Here is a 16,182-nt window from a genome sequence, read left to right as displayed (position 1 = left end):
TTGAAGAAAAACAGGAATGGATCAGATGGTATGCAGTGGGAGGTTCCATCCTTGTAGTATGTGTTAAATCTGTCTCCTCTCTCTCTCCCCGCCCTGCACAGTAAGGTGGTGGAGGTGCTGTTGAGAAACGAAGCCCTGACGAACATTGCAGACAACAAGGGCTGTTACCCGCTGCACCTGGCTGCCTGGAAGGGGGACGAGCAGATTGTGAAGCTGCTGATTCACCAGGGACCCTCGCACCCCAAGCTTAATGAGCAGGTCTGAGAGACACACACAGGCATGCATACAGACACACAGCAAAACTACTGCAAGACGCTTGCAAACATTTCAGGGTACAGTTATTCAGCCCCAGGCCCTATGTAGGGGTCTGTTGAGTAACTTCGGCCCTGCATCTTCATGTTCATGCTGTACAGCACCGTGCTGTATTAGAAGGGGTACGGGTTTGGGTTGTAATTGTGTTCGGAGGTGTGTGCATTAGGAATGTGGTTGCTTATTTTACCATCAGAATTCGGTTATCTGAACTAGTTACCATTTTTGCCAACCAGTTAGTTGAGGTTTCTCCAAGGTGGGTTGGAGTTGATGCTCAGTGGTTAGCAGGACCAACATTTAAATTGGGCTTTGCTCTTTCTGTCCTCCAGATACTTGGCTTTTTTTTTTAAAGTCTCACGACTCTTATATCTCAGTCTAAGGTTGTGTAGAAATATATGTACAAAAAAAAGTTGTTGTCCTGTTCTCATGTGCACACGGTAAAGAACTTCCTTCACCAGCGTGACAGAAATTATTCAGGACTGAAAGGGTTAATGTGGTTCATATGATGCTTTTTAAAAAAAAAAATTTATAGCTCAGTCAATTAAAAGTGTAACTCTAATAATAGGAAGCCCTGGATTTAAGACAGCTCTTGTAACTCTCGTTCTGTCTGTAAAGCCTGTTTGCCTGCCTTTGTGTTTCTCACTGTAGTTGCATTAAACCCTCGCGCAGCTGTAAAACGTTTCTGTCTGAGAGCCATTGGTTTCTTGACGGAGAGATCCGATTTGTTCTGGGTCGTTCTTGCAGCAGCTCAGAAAGCAGAGGCAGTCTGATTCAGAGAACAAGCTGAAATCGGAGCATTCCTTTTGTCCAGCTCGGGTTTCAGTTCCAGTATGATGTTAGAGCCGGTTTCATTTTGAAAAACCATCAAATTATGAGACTTAAGAAAAGAGAACTCTGTTCCTTAACCCTTTTAAGCTACACAGAGAATTTGAATGGCTGTTTAAATGGTTTCTCTCTTAGAGCGACTCGCACCCCAATGCATTCTGGTAAGTGTAGTCCTGCTGGTATCCGAGGCAGGTAAAATGTACCAGAATGCATTGCGATGTAGTTGAAAAGCCTGACCTGTCCTAGTCATGTGGTACCCCTATCCCTATCCAATTGCCAGCTTTCCTGTTCGAGCCAGTTTATGCAACTTGACATTCCTTCGACGTTGCAGCGTGACTCTTGTTTGGTTCTAGAGTTTCTTCCAATGCTGGCTGAGACAATGGGTTTGTTTGACTCGTTAGAGGCCTGCCAAACGAGAAGTGGCATCTCAAGGCTCTTGTCCTGATGCGGGCAAACTTTAACCCATGTTTGCATTTCAACAATACTTTGTTAGCCAAAAAGTATTGGTAAGGCCTAGCATCATATATCAAGCCTCCAGAATAACCCAGGCCCATGTTTCCTCCATGCCAGCCAGCCAGCCGGATGGACGGATAGACAGACAGACAGTGCAAGGCCAGGATTCCAGTGTTTCAAGTGCTGCTGCTGCTGATTTCTGTTAACCATTCATTGTCTTTTTCTTGTGTTATTGAGTTTGATTTATTTCTTCATTGTATTTTTTTCACTGTCGCTGTGAGTCATGCGTGTTTGAACATTGCCTCATCTTCTTCCTCTTCCTCCTAGAGCTCGGTAGACAACAAAGAATTCAAAAGGTGTGGCCCATTTGACCCCTATATTAATGCCAAGGTGTGTACCTGAACCCTCTCTCGCTCTCTCTGTCTCCATTCCAGACACTGGGTGAAGCTCAATCCCAACACACCCTCTCTCTGCCTGTCTGTCTGTCTCGCTCTCTCCCTCTCTCTGCCTGTCTGTCTGTCTTGCTCTCACTCTCTCTGCCTGTCTGTCTGTCTCGCTCTCTCCCTCTCTCTGCCTGTCTGTCTGTCTCGCTCTCTCCCTCTCTCTGCCTGTCTGTCTGTCTCGCTCTCTCTAGCTCTCCGGCCTGGGCTCAGTTTTGAATTTGGGAAGTAGATGACTGCGCTGTGTAGAAGCAGCACACGTTTCTATAGAAACAGTTACATAAAGTCCTGGCTGTTTAAAAACTGGACACAGAACTAAGATAATGGAGGCACCTTCACCTGTGCCTATCAGCTGCATGCTGTGAAATAACATATAAAAGAAGAGAGACAAAAACTGTAGGTATAGATCAGGCTGGGCCTGCTGCTAAGTATGTTCTAAATAAATACAAAGCTGAAAAGAAGGCTGTGTTGACAAGACTAGTGAGTAATGCCTCTTGCGTTTTTGATTTATTTATTAAAAACATCTCCTGGGTTAAATTTAAAACCCTGAAGAAGATCTTAGGATGACTGTGACAGTGGCAGTTATTGGGTTTTAAATAATAAACCGAATTCACTAATTTTTGGGTATTTGGGTTATATGGTAGCAAAACTAGTAAAATAAGTTAAATTGCCTAATTTAACTTAATGCATGGTCTTGGACGGGGGACGGGTGGTAGGCTACTGTTAAAACTGAACCAAGTCTTCTGGGAAAAGGTTTCTGCACCTTTAAAAAATGTCCCTTCTTTGAAAGAAGCCTCCGATCTGAGCTCAGTGTCGGGCACCAGGATGCTTGCCGAGTGCATTGGGATTAAATGATGGGACAGATTCCATTGGCAGCTGACCTAATTAATTGTGATTGAGTAGTTTAAATGCCGTCATTTTTTGTCTCTCTGTTTTAAGAAGAAAAAAAACCCATCTCGGTTTGATTTGCACTTTACTGTCGTACCTTGTTTTCTGTGTTCAGACCCTGTGAAATCAGTAAGCTAGCATGCGGTTCCCGTCAGTTACACACTTTCTGCTGAACGCAGCATAGTCTGCTACCTGTAGATCTTGGGTGCGTTGTAAGATAGAAGCACGTCTGCACTTTCCCAAGTGTGCCGGGTCCCTGATTGTGAGCATACCCAGTGTAGCGTGTATCTCGCTGTCCCGCTCTGTCGCTTCCTCTCCTCTCCGGGGCTCTTCCGAGGCTCTGCAGGGTGTGGATAGCAAAGCAACAAAACCGTGTGACCAGGAGGCGTCGGGAATCGGAACGCCCCTCCTGCAGCCCTGCTGGCGTTGGAAAAGGCAGTCTGGTTCGGGGGAGCAGCTGGCGAATGCGAAGCTCTGCGAGCAAGGTCACCCTTGTGTGTAATGGAATTTTGCGTTGTCCTCTCCACTGGATCAACAGCATGCGCAGTGTCGGGACCCCGTGTACCCCGAGACCTTTTATATACTGGCTTGCATGCAGACCTCTGTGATGCTAGCATTCCAGATGACCTTCTAAAGGAAGGATGTTTCTGCAGAATGGGAAGCCCACTGGCTGCCAGTGCCCTCCATCCTCCAGCCCGCGTTCCTGTCGTTCTGAAAGCTCCTGAGTTCAGTCTTCGTCCTCGTCGCAGTGCTTCATCATCCTCTGCCTCCTTCTGCTCCATCAGCTTTCAGCCTGTGAGGAGAGACGGCCACAGTGTGCCGCACTGTTACTACCTGGATCAAGCAATCGGAAAAAGAGAACGAGAACCAAAGAGTTGAATTTTATCACAGGCGTGCAGTGAACCAGCCCCCCCACCCTGGCCGAACAAAAGCTGGAGCACCAATTTAGAATTTGTTTTTTCCTGGTAATGGCACATTTAGCACCAGTATATAATAATAATATATATTTTTATTTATGAAGTGTTTGATCCCTTATTTGGTTGCTTTCCCTGACCCCGATGTTGTTCAAGGTGAGTGCTAACCAGCCTGTGAAACCAACCAAATCAGCCTTTTTAATCACGAGTCAGGTACTCGGGCAGATTAATCGTAAATCAATATCCTGATGCTTAAAGGGAATGCTGAAACAAGGTCACCTGTAACCTGTGCTGTCAGTTATAACACTGTGTTCCAGACTGTATGCAAAGAGCACCTGTCCTTACCTGCCACTGTCCTGCAGCATTGAAACACGGGTTAACAGCATTCAGAAACGCTGCATACTCTCAGGGCGGATTTAAATATGAGACCTGTAGGTGAAAGGTACACTACCCTATAGCAATTCAAGCACTTCACTGTTCTGTGGACAATTCCTCCTAAATCAATCATTTCTTTTTTATTTTTGTAATAGTGCTGTGTTCCAAACACTGGTTCCTGGCATCTTAGTATAAGAGTCAGAAACCAGCTTCCTGGCAAGTAATCCCAAAACGAGCAGTAAAGCAGATCTGAGGGATAAGCGCTTCACGGCAAGCCGCTCGCGAGGCGTGTTTGTGAAAGACGTGCTGGACAGTCATGCTTTGCAGTCATGCTTTCTCTAATCAGCTAGCAGCTGTACTGTAAAAGATCCGTCAAAGACACCTGCATGCAGGGTTGGCAGATAGGAGGTAACCCTGGCACAGAAAAGCCTCTGTTTTAATGATCTTTCCAGATCAGAGCTGCCCACACTTTCATCTTTTTGATTGTGCATGCTGTTATCATAGGCTACCAGTTGTCTCGCCCCCATTGATCCCTTGGACAGCCCTGTCGCTGCCGTTTAAACCCCTCTATGCTGTGTTTGGATTGCTCTGGTTGGAGTATCATTACTTTGCATTCCTCAGACCAATCAGTACATCCACAGCTTAGAAACAATGCCACTTGGCCAGTTTTGATGTTTCATAGGGAGGTATCCGGTGGTACAGGGCTAAGAATAACGCCCACCTCCAAAATCTGAAAACCACAACCGTCCTGAAAGCCGAGTGAAACAACAGGCTGAACAAACGTTGCTACAGACCTTCACAGTTTGCTCCAGTGCTAAATGCACTCCGCTTTCTCCAAGAGCAAAAAGGAAAGGCTTTAAGAAAGGAATGCCGCTCCGCCCAACTAAGCCCGATTCCTCGCCACAGATTGATCTCAGAACTTTGTCAAGCTGGGTCTTAAAAAAAATCCAAGTGGTTCTGCCTCAACGACACGACAAAATAAAACTCTAAACAAAGCCCTTTGCCTCTCCAGGTGACGAAGTAAAAAACAGTGTGATGAAGCTGCTGAGCTCCAATCCGTGCCCCAGGCTGGAGCGATACTGTGATACAGTCAGTGGGGTGGGGCTGGAACCTTTCTGTGTGAGATTGTAGTTCAGGTTTTTATTCCAGGCAGGCCTGCCTGTGCATTTCAAACCTTGTCGATTTACCACTGTGAATATGCAAGCCAGAGGCGGCCTGTGGTAACTGTACTGAGCTACAGTGCATTTCTGTTTAGAAGTCAAATTCTTTTGCTGGCCTGTTTCTGTCTCCACACTGCTTCCTGGTACCAGGACTTAGATAGAACTACCAGAACACGAGTGGAATGTGTCATTTAAACAGAACAATCCTTTCTCTTTGTAATCCTGGAAGGTAACATACCTAAACACTGCCACGTTGTGGGCATCAGCAATTACAGCAGCGCCCTACAAAGACTAATGCTGCAGGAATGCATTGACATCCTTGCTCTCTTAACTCAGAAACGGACCTTCATCTGAGCACATTACCCGATAGCACTGTCAAGTGAACGCTGGCCCTTAGCAGGTTAACTATAGTAAGCCACCCTCGTTTTTATGCATGTTTTTCACTTTGTGTGTCTCTCTTCAATGCATATCTTCTCTTTCTCAGTGTGAGCTTTTGCATGCCTGCTGCATGAATTTCAGTTTGCGTTGCGTTAACTTCACTGCTCGTCAGACCATCAGAGTCTGTTTCGGTCTTGTTTTATTTTAAATGTATGCAAATGTTTGCTGCCTGTTTTTATCACCAGAAAAAATAAATAAATAACAAGATCGTGCCTGAGGAACGTCTTGGATTTCTTGAATGTTTCACTGGATTGATGCACCGGTTTCTTCAATGTGTAGAAATAACTGTGTTCTTGTCTCTTATCTCGTCAGCTCTGTAGCATCCAGCACACTTGGATGCGTGAGTCTCTTCATAGCTGCCTGCCAGCGCTGTAGACTGCATTTCCATTGGCTGTCTATAGAGAGCTCCTGTTAACCCTTTCAGTTACATTCATTTCACATGCACTCCTAAAATCCTCACCCCATTATGATATCTACCATCAGGAGGGCTCAGTTCCAGATAACTCAATGGAACAATTTATTATGACAAACCTTGCGCTGTGTTTTAGTTTTAAATATAACATGCCCTTAAAACTGAGGCACCTTTGAAGCAAGAGGACTAGCGAATTTGTTATAAAGATCTGATGTCAAATATGGACAGATTAATTTTTTTAGTTTGTTTTATAAGGTTAAACAAAACCCACTAGTTTTCAGTATCTAGTTAAATTAAGTTGTGTGTGCGAATTAATTTCATATTTGTCAGGGAAGGGCCTGCAAACCGATCTTGTTTCTAAGAGGGTTGTGAAAAATTCTCCAGGACTGTTAGAACCTTTTTTGTGATGCATTTTTTTATGGCTAAAATGACTTTGCCTTTAATAATGCAACTTTTTGTATGGAGCACAGTGCCACCACGTGGTGGACAATGTTACAGCTACAGCACAAATCTCAAATCAGAACCATGAATATATACTTCCAGACCCCTATTATTATATGAAGTCCCTTCTAGTGATCTTCCTAAAACACGGAGCAGTAAATTAGCAAAGGTGATTCTACAAGTGAAAGTAAGTACCGTATTTAAGCTCCTGTATTGTGGAGAGGAGTTGATCTTCCCTCCTCCCGTCCTCTCTTGCCCGCACACAGAACAATGACAATGAGACGCCTCTGCACTGCGCTGCTCAGTACGGGCACTCCCAGGTGGTGCAGCTCTTGCTGGAGGAGCTCACGGACCCTACCATGCGCAACAACAAGTTCGAGACCCCCTTGGACCTGGCTGCTCTGTACGGCCGGCTGGAGGTGGTGAAGCTGCTGCTGAACGCCCACCCTAACCTGCTGAGCTGCCACACCAAGAAGTACACCCCTCTGCACCTGGCAGCACGGAACGGGCACAGCGCCGTGGTGCAGGTGCTGCTGGACGCGGGCATGGACATCAACTACCAGGTGAGACCCTGTCCCGCTTCGGAACCAACACAGCTTCAGCTTACAAAAACCAACAGGCGTATTTTATAATGCAAGTGTGGAGCAGTCGCATCCCTGTGCTTTTTGATATCTCTGCGCACTGTCCCCTGACTCTGCTCCCCTGTCTTTGTATCCCAGACTGAGAAAGGCAGCGCGCTTCACGAAGCTGCCCTGTTTGGAAAGACAGACGTGGTGCAGATCCTGCTGGCTGCGGGTGAGTGCTCAACTGGAGTTCCTGTCTTTGATCACGTGGGTCCCAATTAAACTCTGGTCTGCCCCTAACTTTTAGTTGTAAGACAGAGGGGGGGGGGAGGTGTTCCTGGTTTTACTTTGTCTAATAGGACTCAAGCCTGGTATCTATCCACAGTGGCTAATCAAGCTTATAGTAAACTTGGAATGGGTGAAACTGCTATGCAGTAGGAGCCTTATTTCCGTCTCTTGGCTCTCTGGTTTGGTGTGAGGCGGTAAACTGTGTGTGCCTTGCAGGTATTGATGTGAATATCAAGGACAGCAGGGGCTTGACGGCGCTGGATACCGTCAGAGAGATGCCCTCGCAGAAGAGCAGACAGACAGCAGCACTTATTGAAGGTGAGAGACTGAGGCAGGCTGTTGTACAAGTCTTTAGCTGTATCTGTCCAACGACTCACCTTTCAACATTATAAACTAAGCTGATTGAATGACACTAATGTAACCATCGGGGCACTCAATAAAGGGTATAATAATAGAATATGTATAGATTGGACCATTCTCGAATGCTGACACAGCTATAAGAGGCATTCTATTTTGTTTCCTTTCAGGTCATATGACAGGAGGTCCTGGTGAACTGGAGAAGGCCACGCCTCCACAGCCAGTCCCGCCCAATCCAGAGACTGTCAGCCCCAGGTCAAAGGGTAAGCGTAGAGTGTCGGTGCAGAGGCTTGGTGCCGTGTTGGGTAATTGCTGATCGTAATGTTAAATATGAGTTGATTCTGTTTCATGGATTAACTGTGAAATATAAACACCAGCTTCCAGGACCCCAAGAGTCTTCAGGTTCCAGAATTTAAAGAAACAGGTGTACTTCAATTATTTTCATTTTCACCTACAGAAAATCCTTCTGAGGTCTCGTATATCACAGCTAACCTAACAAACAGCATCAACCCTTCATGTCTGTTGTCACTATTCCCGCGTCTCAACAGTGTATCATGACCTGAGGTCCTGTTTAAGGAGAGGAGTGACGGCGCTCCGAGCAGTGCTCCTGTGTGGCAGCCCTTGGTTTTGATGTTGAGCCCTGTTTGTGTGCAGGGGAAGTGGAGCGGGAGCTGTCAGATCTCTTCACGCGGATGGAGCCGCGGCCGGAGGAGGAGTGCCCCTACGAGGCGCTGTTCGAGGCCACGTCCTGCCACTCCCTGGACAGCCTGGCCAGCGGCAAGTCCTCCGACCGAGACTCGGGCCGGCCTGAGAGCGAGCCCCTGGGAGGCAAGGTGAGGCCAGCCACGCGTTCTCAGCTGCTGAGCCTTTTAATATTGTGTCAGTGTTACACCCATTTTACATCAGTAACTTCTCACAACAAGCCAGGGGTTTTTCACCGAGCTGGGACTAGGGTCAGATTCAGCGGTCTGGGTGGCCACATATAGACCCTCGACCTGGTTTGGACTCTTCATGCTGTGTAGAGCAAGCTATCTTTTGAGTTGAGTTTAAACTAAGACAGTCTTTTGGTTTGGGGATGGAAATAAGACTATTGCGTAGCAGTTTCACCCGTTCCAGGTTTTACTACGAGCTTGATTAGCCACAGTGTATAGGTAACAAGCTAAGGTGTGTTCTATTTCAAAGAAACTAGGCTGCTGCAGAGCTGAGGCGCACCCATGAGAATAAGCTTCAGTAACTGCTAATAGAGGACCTTCTAATATCATTCTCTGCTAGGCTGTTGAACAAATCCACTGTGTATTGGTCTAGCTTGACCAGGCAGAGCAGAAGTAAAGCCCAGTCTGTTAACATTAAAAAAAGGTTTTGTGTCCCAGATTTGAAGATGCCCTCCGTCAATATCACAGGTGTTTCGAAGCGTCTGGAACAGGAGAAGCTGACAGTGAAACGGTGTTAGCTAAGTGTCAAGTACAAAGCTACAGAAAGAGGTGCTGAGAAAAAAAAAAGCTTATTCTCAATTTCAGTGCTTTATAATAGTCATTGCAATGAGGACAACTTGCTCTAGTTGTTGTGATTGTCATAGCCTTGACAATCCTCTAGAGGGAAGCATAGAGCTGGTGGGACAATGCAGGCCCACACACTGCTCCCAGATCCTTCCTCTTTCGACTTGCTGTCCGTTATAAAATGGGAAATGCAATACAGGGGTGGTAAAAAGACTCCCGTTGCATAGCAGTCTGATCCATTCCTGGTTTTGCTATGAGCTTAATAAGACACACATGCGCTTGTGGCTTATCGAGCTTGTATGAAAGCCTGGAGTTAGTGAAACTGCTAAGCAGTAGGAGTCTTATTTCCATCCCTGCAATAAATCATAAGTCAAGTTACGTTGGGCTGTGTGTGTAAATATAAGCTGTTCAAAGCGAATGTTTTCCGCTTCTTTTTTTTACAGTTTGAAAGTTAAATTAGCCGTTCTGTGGGATTGACTTTCTTTCCTTTGTTCTGTCTCCTGCAAACGGAAGTGTGAGCCGAGTCTGTGTGCTGGTTTTGTTTCAGAAGGAGCGCCCCCCTCCTCCATCCCAACCTCCCCCCGAGGAAGAGGACGAGCACCCCTGCAGCCATGAGGTACTCACAGCCGACAGTCCCTGTGTGTGTGTCCGGACCAGCATGGCTGGGGCAACACTTCCACAGCTCTCCTGGTCTTAATTCCAGCCGGGCTGTAAAAACAGCTTCCAGGTTCTCATCATCCAAGTTCAAATGGTTCGCTTTTAAACCAGTTACAAATGTGATGTTGGCCTAAAGTTACAAGAGAGCTCATTTCACTGAGAGATGAAGTGGACTGGAAATCCCAGAGTGCTTCAGAAGTGTCTTGCTGTTATGTTATAATATTATGTGCTTTGCAAGCAGGTCGGGTGTGTGTGAGGTCTCGGGGCAGAAGCAAGGGTTACATATAAAAAGAGGCTTCAGTGTCGACAAGAGGTCAATTCTAAACAGGGATCTAAACATGCCACTGGGTCCTATGGACACCACCCAATCCAGGCTTTTGATCCAGTCAAGGTTTTACTGGGAGCTTAATGAGAGACAGCTGGACATGTTCTCTATACACAGTTAAATAAGCTTGTAGCTCCCCATGCTGTACAATGGGAGTCTTCCTTCCATCCATGCAGTGTCCCTGTTTTAGCTATAGAAGTCTGTATAAATGCCAAGCTGCAGAGTGCATTGCATAGCAGAAGTGCAGTTTTAAAAGCACCCAGCAGGGGTTGTGGTTTCTGATTGCTGCTGCCGTGTTGCAGGCCCTGTATGTGAACAGCAGGATTGACTGGAAGGAGAAGGAGAAAGAGGGGGAGGAGGAGGATGAGAACCCCTACGAGCTGCTGGAGACTGCAGAGACCAAGCTTCCTGCGGGCCAGGACTGTCTGCAGAGCAAAGGTAGCCGACTACTTCACCCTGCTGCCTCCAGCTACAGAAACCTTTGTCTGGTTCACACGCGTGTGCTGGCCTGACAACCACACGGCTTTCAGTGCTGCTGTCCTGAACGAGGGAGGCAGGGTCTTCACCTTCAATCAGCACTGTAGCACATCCCATCCTTCTTGCTACAAACCAATCTTCTCATTTGGAATAAATGGTTCATTCTGGGGAAGCAGGTTCTGGTAATAAGAGTGAAGTGGGAGGCGGAGAGACCAAGTGTAATACATCATACATGCACTGCAACTAGACACTGCCTGTTTTAATGCAGCCGTTGTGTTAATGCGCTAGAGGACATTGTTATAGGGTAAATCTTCAGCTCATATATGCAGGCATCAGCCGTGTACAGCCTCCCATCCTGCAGACAAGCAGCGATGGAGCAGCGGCTTGCCAGGCAAGATCTCGTCAGTCGCATTGTCTTGTTTTGTGATGCTTTTGGTTTACATTTAAGTGTTGAAAGAAGGAGCTGTCAACAGACCCTCAGTCTTGACAGGCCTGGCACAAATCCATCGAGTAATCTCATCCGTTCCAGTCTGAGGCTGGATCAATAGTAATTTCCCTGTGCTTGAAGTAGCCTCTGTTGACTTGGCAGTTTCTTAAAGCAGCCGGAATTATCCAGGTCAAATCGAAGCGTTCCCCTGCACTGTTTGGAAGTATGCCTTGAGGACTGGGGCTAGCCTGGGATAAGAGGTCAAATGCATGTACTGGGGAGTGAAGGTCTCAGTTGCAGTCCTGTTTCAGCTTCAGGGATTGTAAGCCACTGCTTCCTCAAAGCCTTGCTGACCTCCAAGCAAAGCAGGGGTAATGTCTGCTTGGGGATGCAGTGATGGAAATATGACTCCCATTGCACAGCAGTTTGATCCATTCCTGGTTTTACTAACTTTAATAAGACACACCTGAGCTTGTTACCAGTACACTGGGGGCTAATCAAGCTCGTAGTAAAACCTGGAATGGGTGCAAATGCTGTACAACAGGAGTCTTATTCCCATCCCTGGAATGTACTTCTATAGTGTTTTTGCATGTTGTTTCAGAAACTAGTGAAACATTGAAAACAGTGTATTAGTGAAGTCTAGTACATGACAATTAACTGTCCGCATTGCCTAACCACGAATAAACCAAGTCCATGAATCGCTGAATTGTGAAATAGCGAGGGAGCACTGTGTATAAAAGGCTATGGCACATTTTTTGCATTGAACGCAAGCCTCCAAGTGACATAGAGTTGTAAGTAATTCCTCGTTTGGTTTTTCCAGTTGAAGAGCGCGTCTCTCTGCCTGCAAACAGCCTTCTACCTCAGGTATAGTAACTCTGTTCCCACTGACGTCTCTAATGCACAGAACTTAATCACTCTTACTGCCCCTTAATCACTGCCCTCCTCTCACTCTGTCTCCTTCCGACTCCTCCTCAGCCTTCCTCCTGATCTATCGTTATCCTTCCCTGGTCGTTATCTCCTAATTTATTGGGCTGCTATCTCATTGGCTCTTTGATTCATCAGCCACTCTGGGGTCGTCCCGAGTCCCCCAGTGCATGAAACTCATCTACTTGAGAGACACTTAAACTTGAAGGAAGACTGTCTTGCACTTCAATAAAAACTTTAGTAGTAGTTTTAGAGAAGCCTAATATTGTGTAAGGAAGGCTGCAGTTTTTATTTGCTGAATCAGTTCATGTAAATGTTACTTCAGATTTTTTGTAATACAGACACTGTGGATGACTGATTACAAAAGCAACAGCCTGTTCTATTGACTATTAAATTGGATGCATTCTGCACAGCTTCCCTTGTACACGCTGGTCTCCGTGCTGCCTGGGTTCTGGATGTAAGTGTCACTTTTTTTCTCCTACAGACCCAGCAGCCAAAGTCAGCTCCCTCCTCAAATCTCCAGCACTCAGCCCAGGGCGCTGAGTCTCTGCCCCGCTCAGGACAAGCTCCAAGCCCCGGGCAACGCCCTACCCAAGCCAGCGCAGGTAAGAGGCTGGTGGAGTGGGTTCCTGGCGTGCTCCAGGACCGCTTCACTACTGGATTTCAGAGCAAAATGTGTTCTGTATTCCTTGAACTCCCTTCTCTTGCTCGGTCTGGGGAATCGTCAGCACTTTGAATCAGGGTTGGGGTCCGTTCCCTTTTTTAATTCCCATTCCCTTTTAATCAATGGGCGTTTGGCAGGGTTTCCTATTCGCTCCCTTTTCCGATGCAGGCCCTCCTGTTAAGAGGATTCAGCTCGTGCCTAACCACCCTGGCACAGGGCACAGGGCACAGGCGCTGGCACAGAGAGGGCTGAATGCAGCTCACTCAGCGGGGTCTTTGTGTCCCCTGCTGTTCTTGAGCTGTGAATGGCTGCAGTGATAAAGCCTGCAATGGCTTGGGCTGCTATCGGTGGCTGTGTGTGATTTTTGATTCAGAATTCATAACACTGCAACAGCAGTACAGGGTCAGAGGAGTGGAAAGTCTTGTGAAGGGGAGGGATTTGTAGGTATTTACTCTGTAGTCTGAATACCCTGGTGAGTGTCTAATCTGTCTTTTATATAACGATGAGGCCAGCTGTGTAACCTGTAAACTGTTTCACTGCCATGTTAAGATGTTTTTAAAAGCACCGTCTTGGCAGTGAAACAGTTAAGTGGTATACAGCATGACTGATCTCCAAGGGAACAGCTGCTCCCTGTTTAACCCTGAGCATATTAATTTACATTTTGAACAAGGCCGTCTGTTTTCAACAAGGATGCCAAAAATGCATTTCAAAATCTGAAAAGACGATGCAAGCCGACATTTAAAAAAAAATTAAGGTTGCATTCAGAAATGAGACTTGCAGCTCATTCTAGTGTATTAATTAATAGTGAACGCACATTTGGATCTTGCACAGTTTGTACAAGACGGTGATCGCACAGTGAACTCATTCCTCAGAATGTCCTTAATACCCACCTACCCCCTCCTGCTCTCTACTCTAACCACTAAGCTACTGTCTTAAAATGAAGTTAAAGTGCATTAGGATAGCTGGAACCGCTCTTGAATTTGGCTCGTGTGTGTAAGAGTCTTGCTTACACACAGTAGCCCTTTGATATTGAAGAGCCCAAGGATGAGGGCTGACTCCTATCAATTAATCTATGGGAAGAACAGAGTGTCTTGTTGTGTGTGCAAGTTAGCGCAGTTGTCTTGGCTGTTCAGTATGGAATCGTAGAGGAAGAATGCGTGTGTGTGTGGGAAGGGGGGTATTTTGGTTTTGTTTCTTTCTAAACTGTCCTGACTGTCAAGTAAACTCTCTTCTGCAGGGTGTGCATAGCTTCCTTGCAGCCTGACCTTATAAAGCAAGCTGTTAGCAGACTGCTTGGTGAGGGAGCGGAGAGCAGCAAAGCACAGTGAAGCAGGGAGGGAGGGCGAGCTGGAACTGTGGAATTTCATAAGCATCAGGATACAAGCAACAAGGAACAATCGCGGATCTGTTCTAGCTGTGTGGGTTACTGAACAGCCAATAAACTCCCTCCTAATACATTTTTACTGTGCAACTGCCCTTCTTTTGTAGATAACTCCAGGAGCACAGACCTGAGTACAGAGGGCCTAGAAGGGAGCGTGATTCCTCAGCAGTTTTCGGGACTTTTGCACGGATCTTCCCCAGTCTTTGAGAACCAGGAGGACCCTTTCACTGGTGCTGGGGAGAGTGGCAGCAAAACCGCTGAGCCCAGGATAGGAGCGTCTGCCGTGGAGGTCAAAGGTGGTTTAGAAGCAGCACAAACTGGACCAGCCATGCAGAGCTCTGCCTTGGACCCCAAGCCCAGAGTGGTCTACAAGACCATCCTGCACACCAGCATCAACCAGCAGGAGCTGGGGGGCAAGGCCTCTACAAGGGGGACGGGGCCTCTCCCCTGTGGCCGGATCCGACCCCCCGGCGACCTCAAGCTGGCACGCAGCCTCTCGAAATCGGACTCGGACCTGCTGGTGTCGCCCCCTAGCGAGGAGGACGGCTTGGGCAGCCGCAGTGAATCGATCTCCAATTGCAGCGGAGGGAAGAAGCGGCTGGAGAAATCGCCGTCCTTTGCCTCGGAGTGGGACGAGGTAAGAACTCCTGGTCCTGTACCCCATGGTCTTGTTTAGGTTCCAGCAAGCAAGCTACGTTTTATTTGTGAAATTATAGTTTTAAAAAACCAAAGAAACTAAACATTTTCAAAGGAAGATGAGGGGAAGCAGTAATAATGTTAATGAAGCTAATGAATAAATCTCAATTAGCACCCGTTATACCTGTGATCAGCATCACTCTTTACAACCGAACATGGAATTAATACGTGGAGTGAAATCCACATGAATTAACAGGAAGGGCGCACGAGGAAGGGCAAAAGATATTCGGGTGTTGTCCCTGTGGCATTCAGACCGAATTCATTATGAATTTGTTGGCATTTATTTAAAAGTTTGAGAGTGTTTTGTAACTTTTTTTTTTCGTTATGGACACTCATAAGGTCCATATAGGCTGAACCGTGATCGCTAACTCAAGTTTCTAAATGGGTCAAATTTGTTGTAAAAAATACACCCCATTCATTTGTTAGCCTCATTTGAGTTTTATTTCAAAGCAGACAGATGACCCGTGATGGCACTGAAAGAATAAAAATACTCTGAATGTATCTACTCAGCCGATTGCAGCTCCTAATGAAACCCTCAGGGTGTGTGTCCTGCTTGCATCAGATTGCCTCTCTGTGATTATAGACGCGCAGTAGAACCAATCTGCTAAACACACAGGCATTGGAGATGAGAGCAGGGTTGACTGGACCGAGAGCAAGGTTCAGCCATTTCGAAGGATAATTAACACTAAGCTGAATTGACGAGCTATTCTGAACCCTTGATTACCAGCTACCTAATAAACCACACCCGGTTTGTAATTAAAGGAAACCGCCTCTCCGTTAATGCTGAACAAATCACTGCAGCTGGGAGGTGATTGAGAGAGAGACGCCCGGACACACAGAGCTGGAACCCTGCACAGTTTACAGAACACAAGGGGCGTTCTTTCTCGTTTTTAAAGTGGCCAACGACACCAGCTCGTTAACATCATGATGGCTATCGTTACTGCAAACAGCCCTGCCATTTAACTAGACATGGTGTCAAACCTCCCTTAGCTCCTTCGTGAGAGGTGCTTTTCTACATAGGAGAAGTGTTTCGAAGGCTGTCAATCTGACAGTGCTACAAACTACGGTGCGTGCGTGCGTGTGTGTGTGTAGGTTATTGTGTTAATGATAACTATAGAGTGTGTTTATCCTTCACATAGGGGTGTACAGTGATTAATAGACTGCTGAGGAATCCTCAGCCAATCAGAGCTGTCAGCTTCCCTTCCATGCAATGACACAGTCAGACTTTGTGGTATCCTCCTAACCCTTTTCAGTGAAAATGACAGTGGGCTA

The 16,182-nt window shown here is 46.6% G+C and overlaps 1 protein-coding gene across 9 annotated transcripts in view; it reads left to right on the top strand.

Annotated features, from left to right (window-relative positions):
* The window catches only part of LOC121300113 (ankyrin repeat and SAM domain-containing protein 1A-like), a 64,164-nt gene that overhangs the window by 10,875 nt on the left and 37,107 nt on the right, over positions 1-16,182 (top strand). For 5 of the 9 annotated variants that reach the window (XM_041228517.1, XM_041228519.1, XM_041228516.1 and 2 more), the window contains exons 3-14: positions 102-258; positions 1,915-1,977; positions 6,922-7,218; positions 7,375-7,450; positions 7,723-7,824; positions 8,034-8,126; positions 8,518-8,696; positions 9,907-9,975; positions 10,644-10,779; positions 12,066-12,109; positions 12,654-12,774; positions 14,322-14,851. In XM_041228517.1, coding sequence (XP_041084451.1) covers positions 102-258; positions 1,915-1,977; positions 6,922-7,218; positions 7,375-7,450; positions 7,723-7,824; positions 8,034-8,126; positions 8,518-8,696; positions 9,907-9,975; positions 10,644-10,779; positions 12,066-12,109; positions 12,654-12,774; positions 14,322-14,851 — 1,867 coding nt within the window. The remainder of the gene's footprint in view (positions 1-101; positions 259-1,914; positions 1,978-6,921; positions 7,219-7,374; positions 7,451-7,722; positions 7,825-8,033; positions 8,127-8,517; positions 8,697-9,906; positions 9,976-10,643; positions 10,780-12,065; positions 12,110-12,653; positions 12,775-14,321; positions 14,852-16,182) is intronic. The other 4 variants (XM_041228518.1, XM_041228521.1, XM_041228522.1 and 1 more) reach the window with 2 other exon arrangements.

The sequence above is a fragment of the Polyodon spathula genome, chromosome 25, assembly GCF_017654505.1.
Source record: "Polyodon spathula isolate WHYD16114869_AA chromosome 25, ASM1765450v1, whole genome shotgun sequence".
Taxonomy (NCBI): Eukaryota; Metazoa; Chordata; class Actinopteri; order Acipenseriformes; family Polyodontidae; genus Polyodon; species Polyodon spathula.
This window is presented reverse-complemented; position numbering and strand designations above follow the sequence as displayed.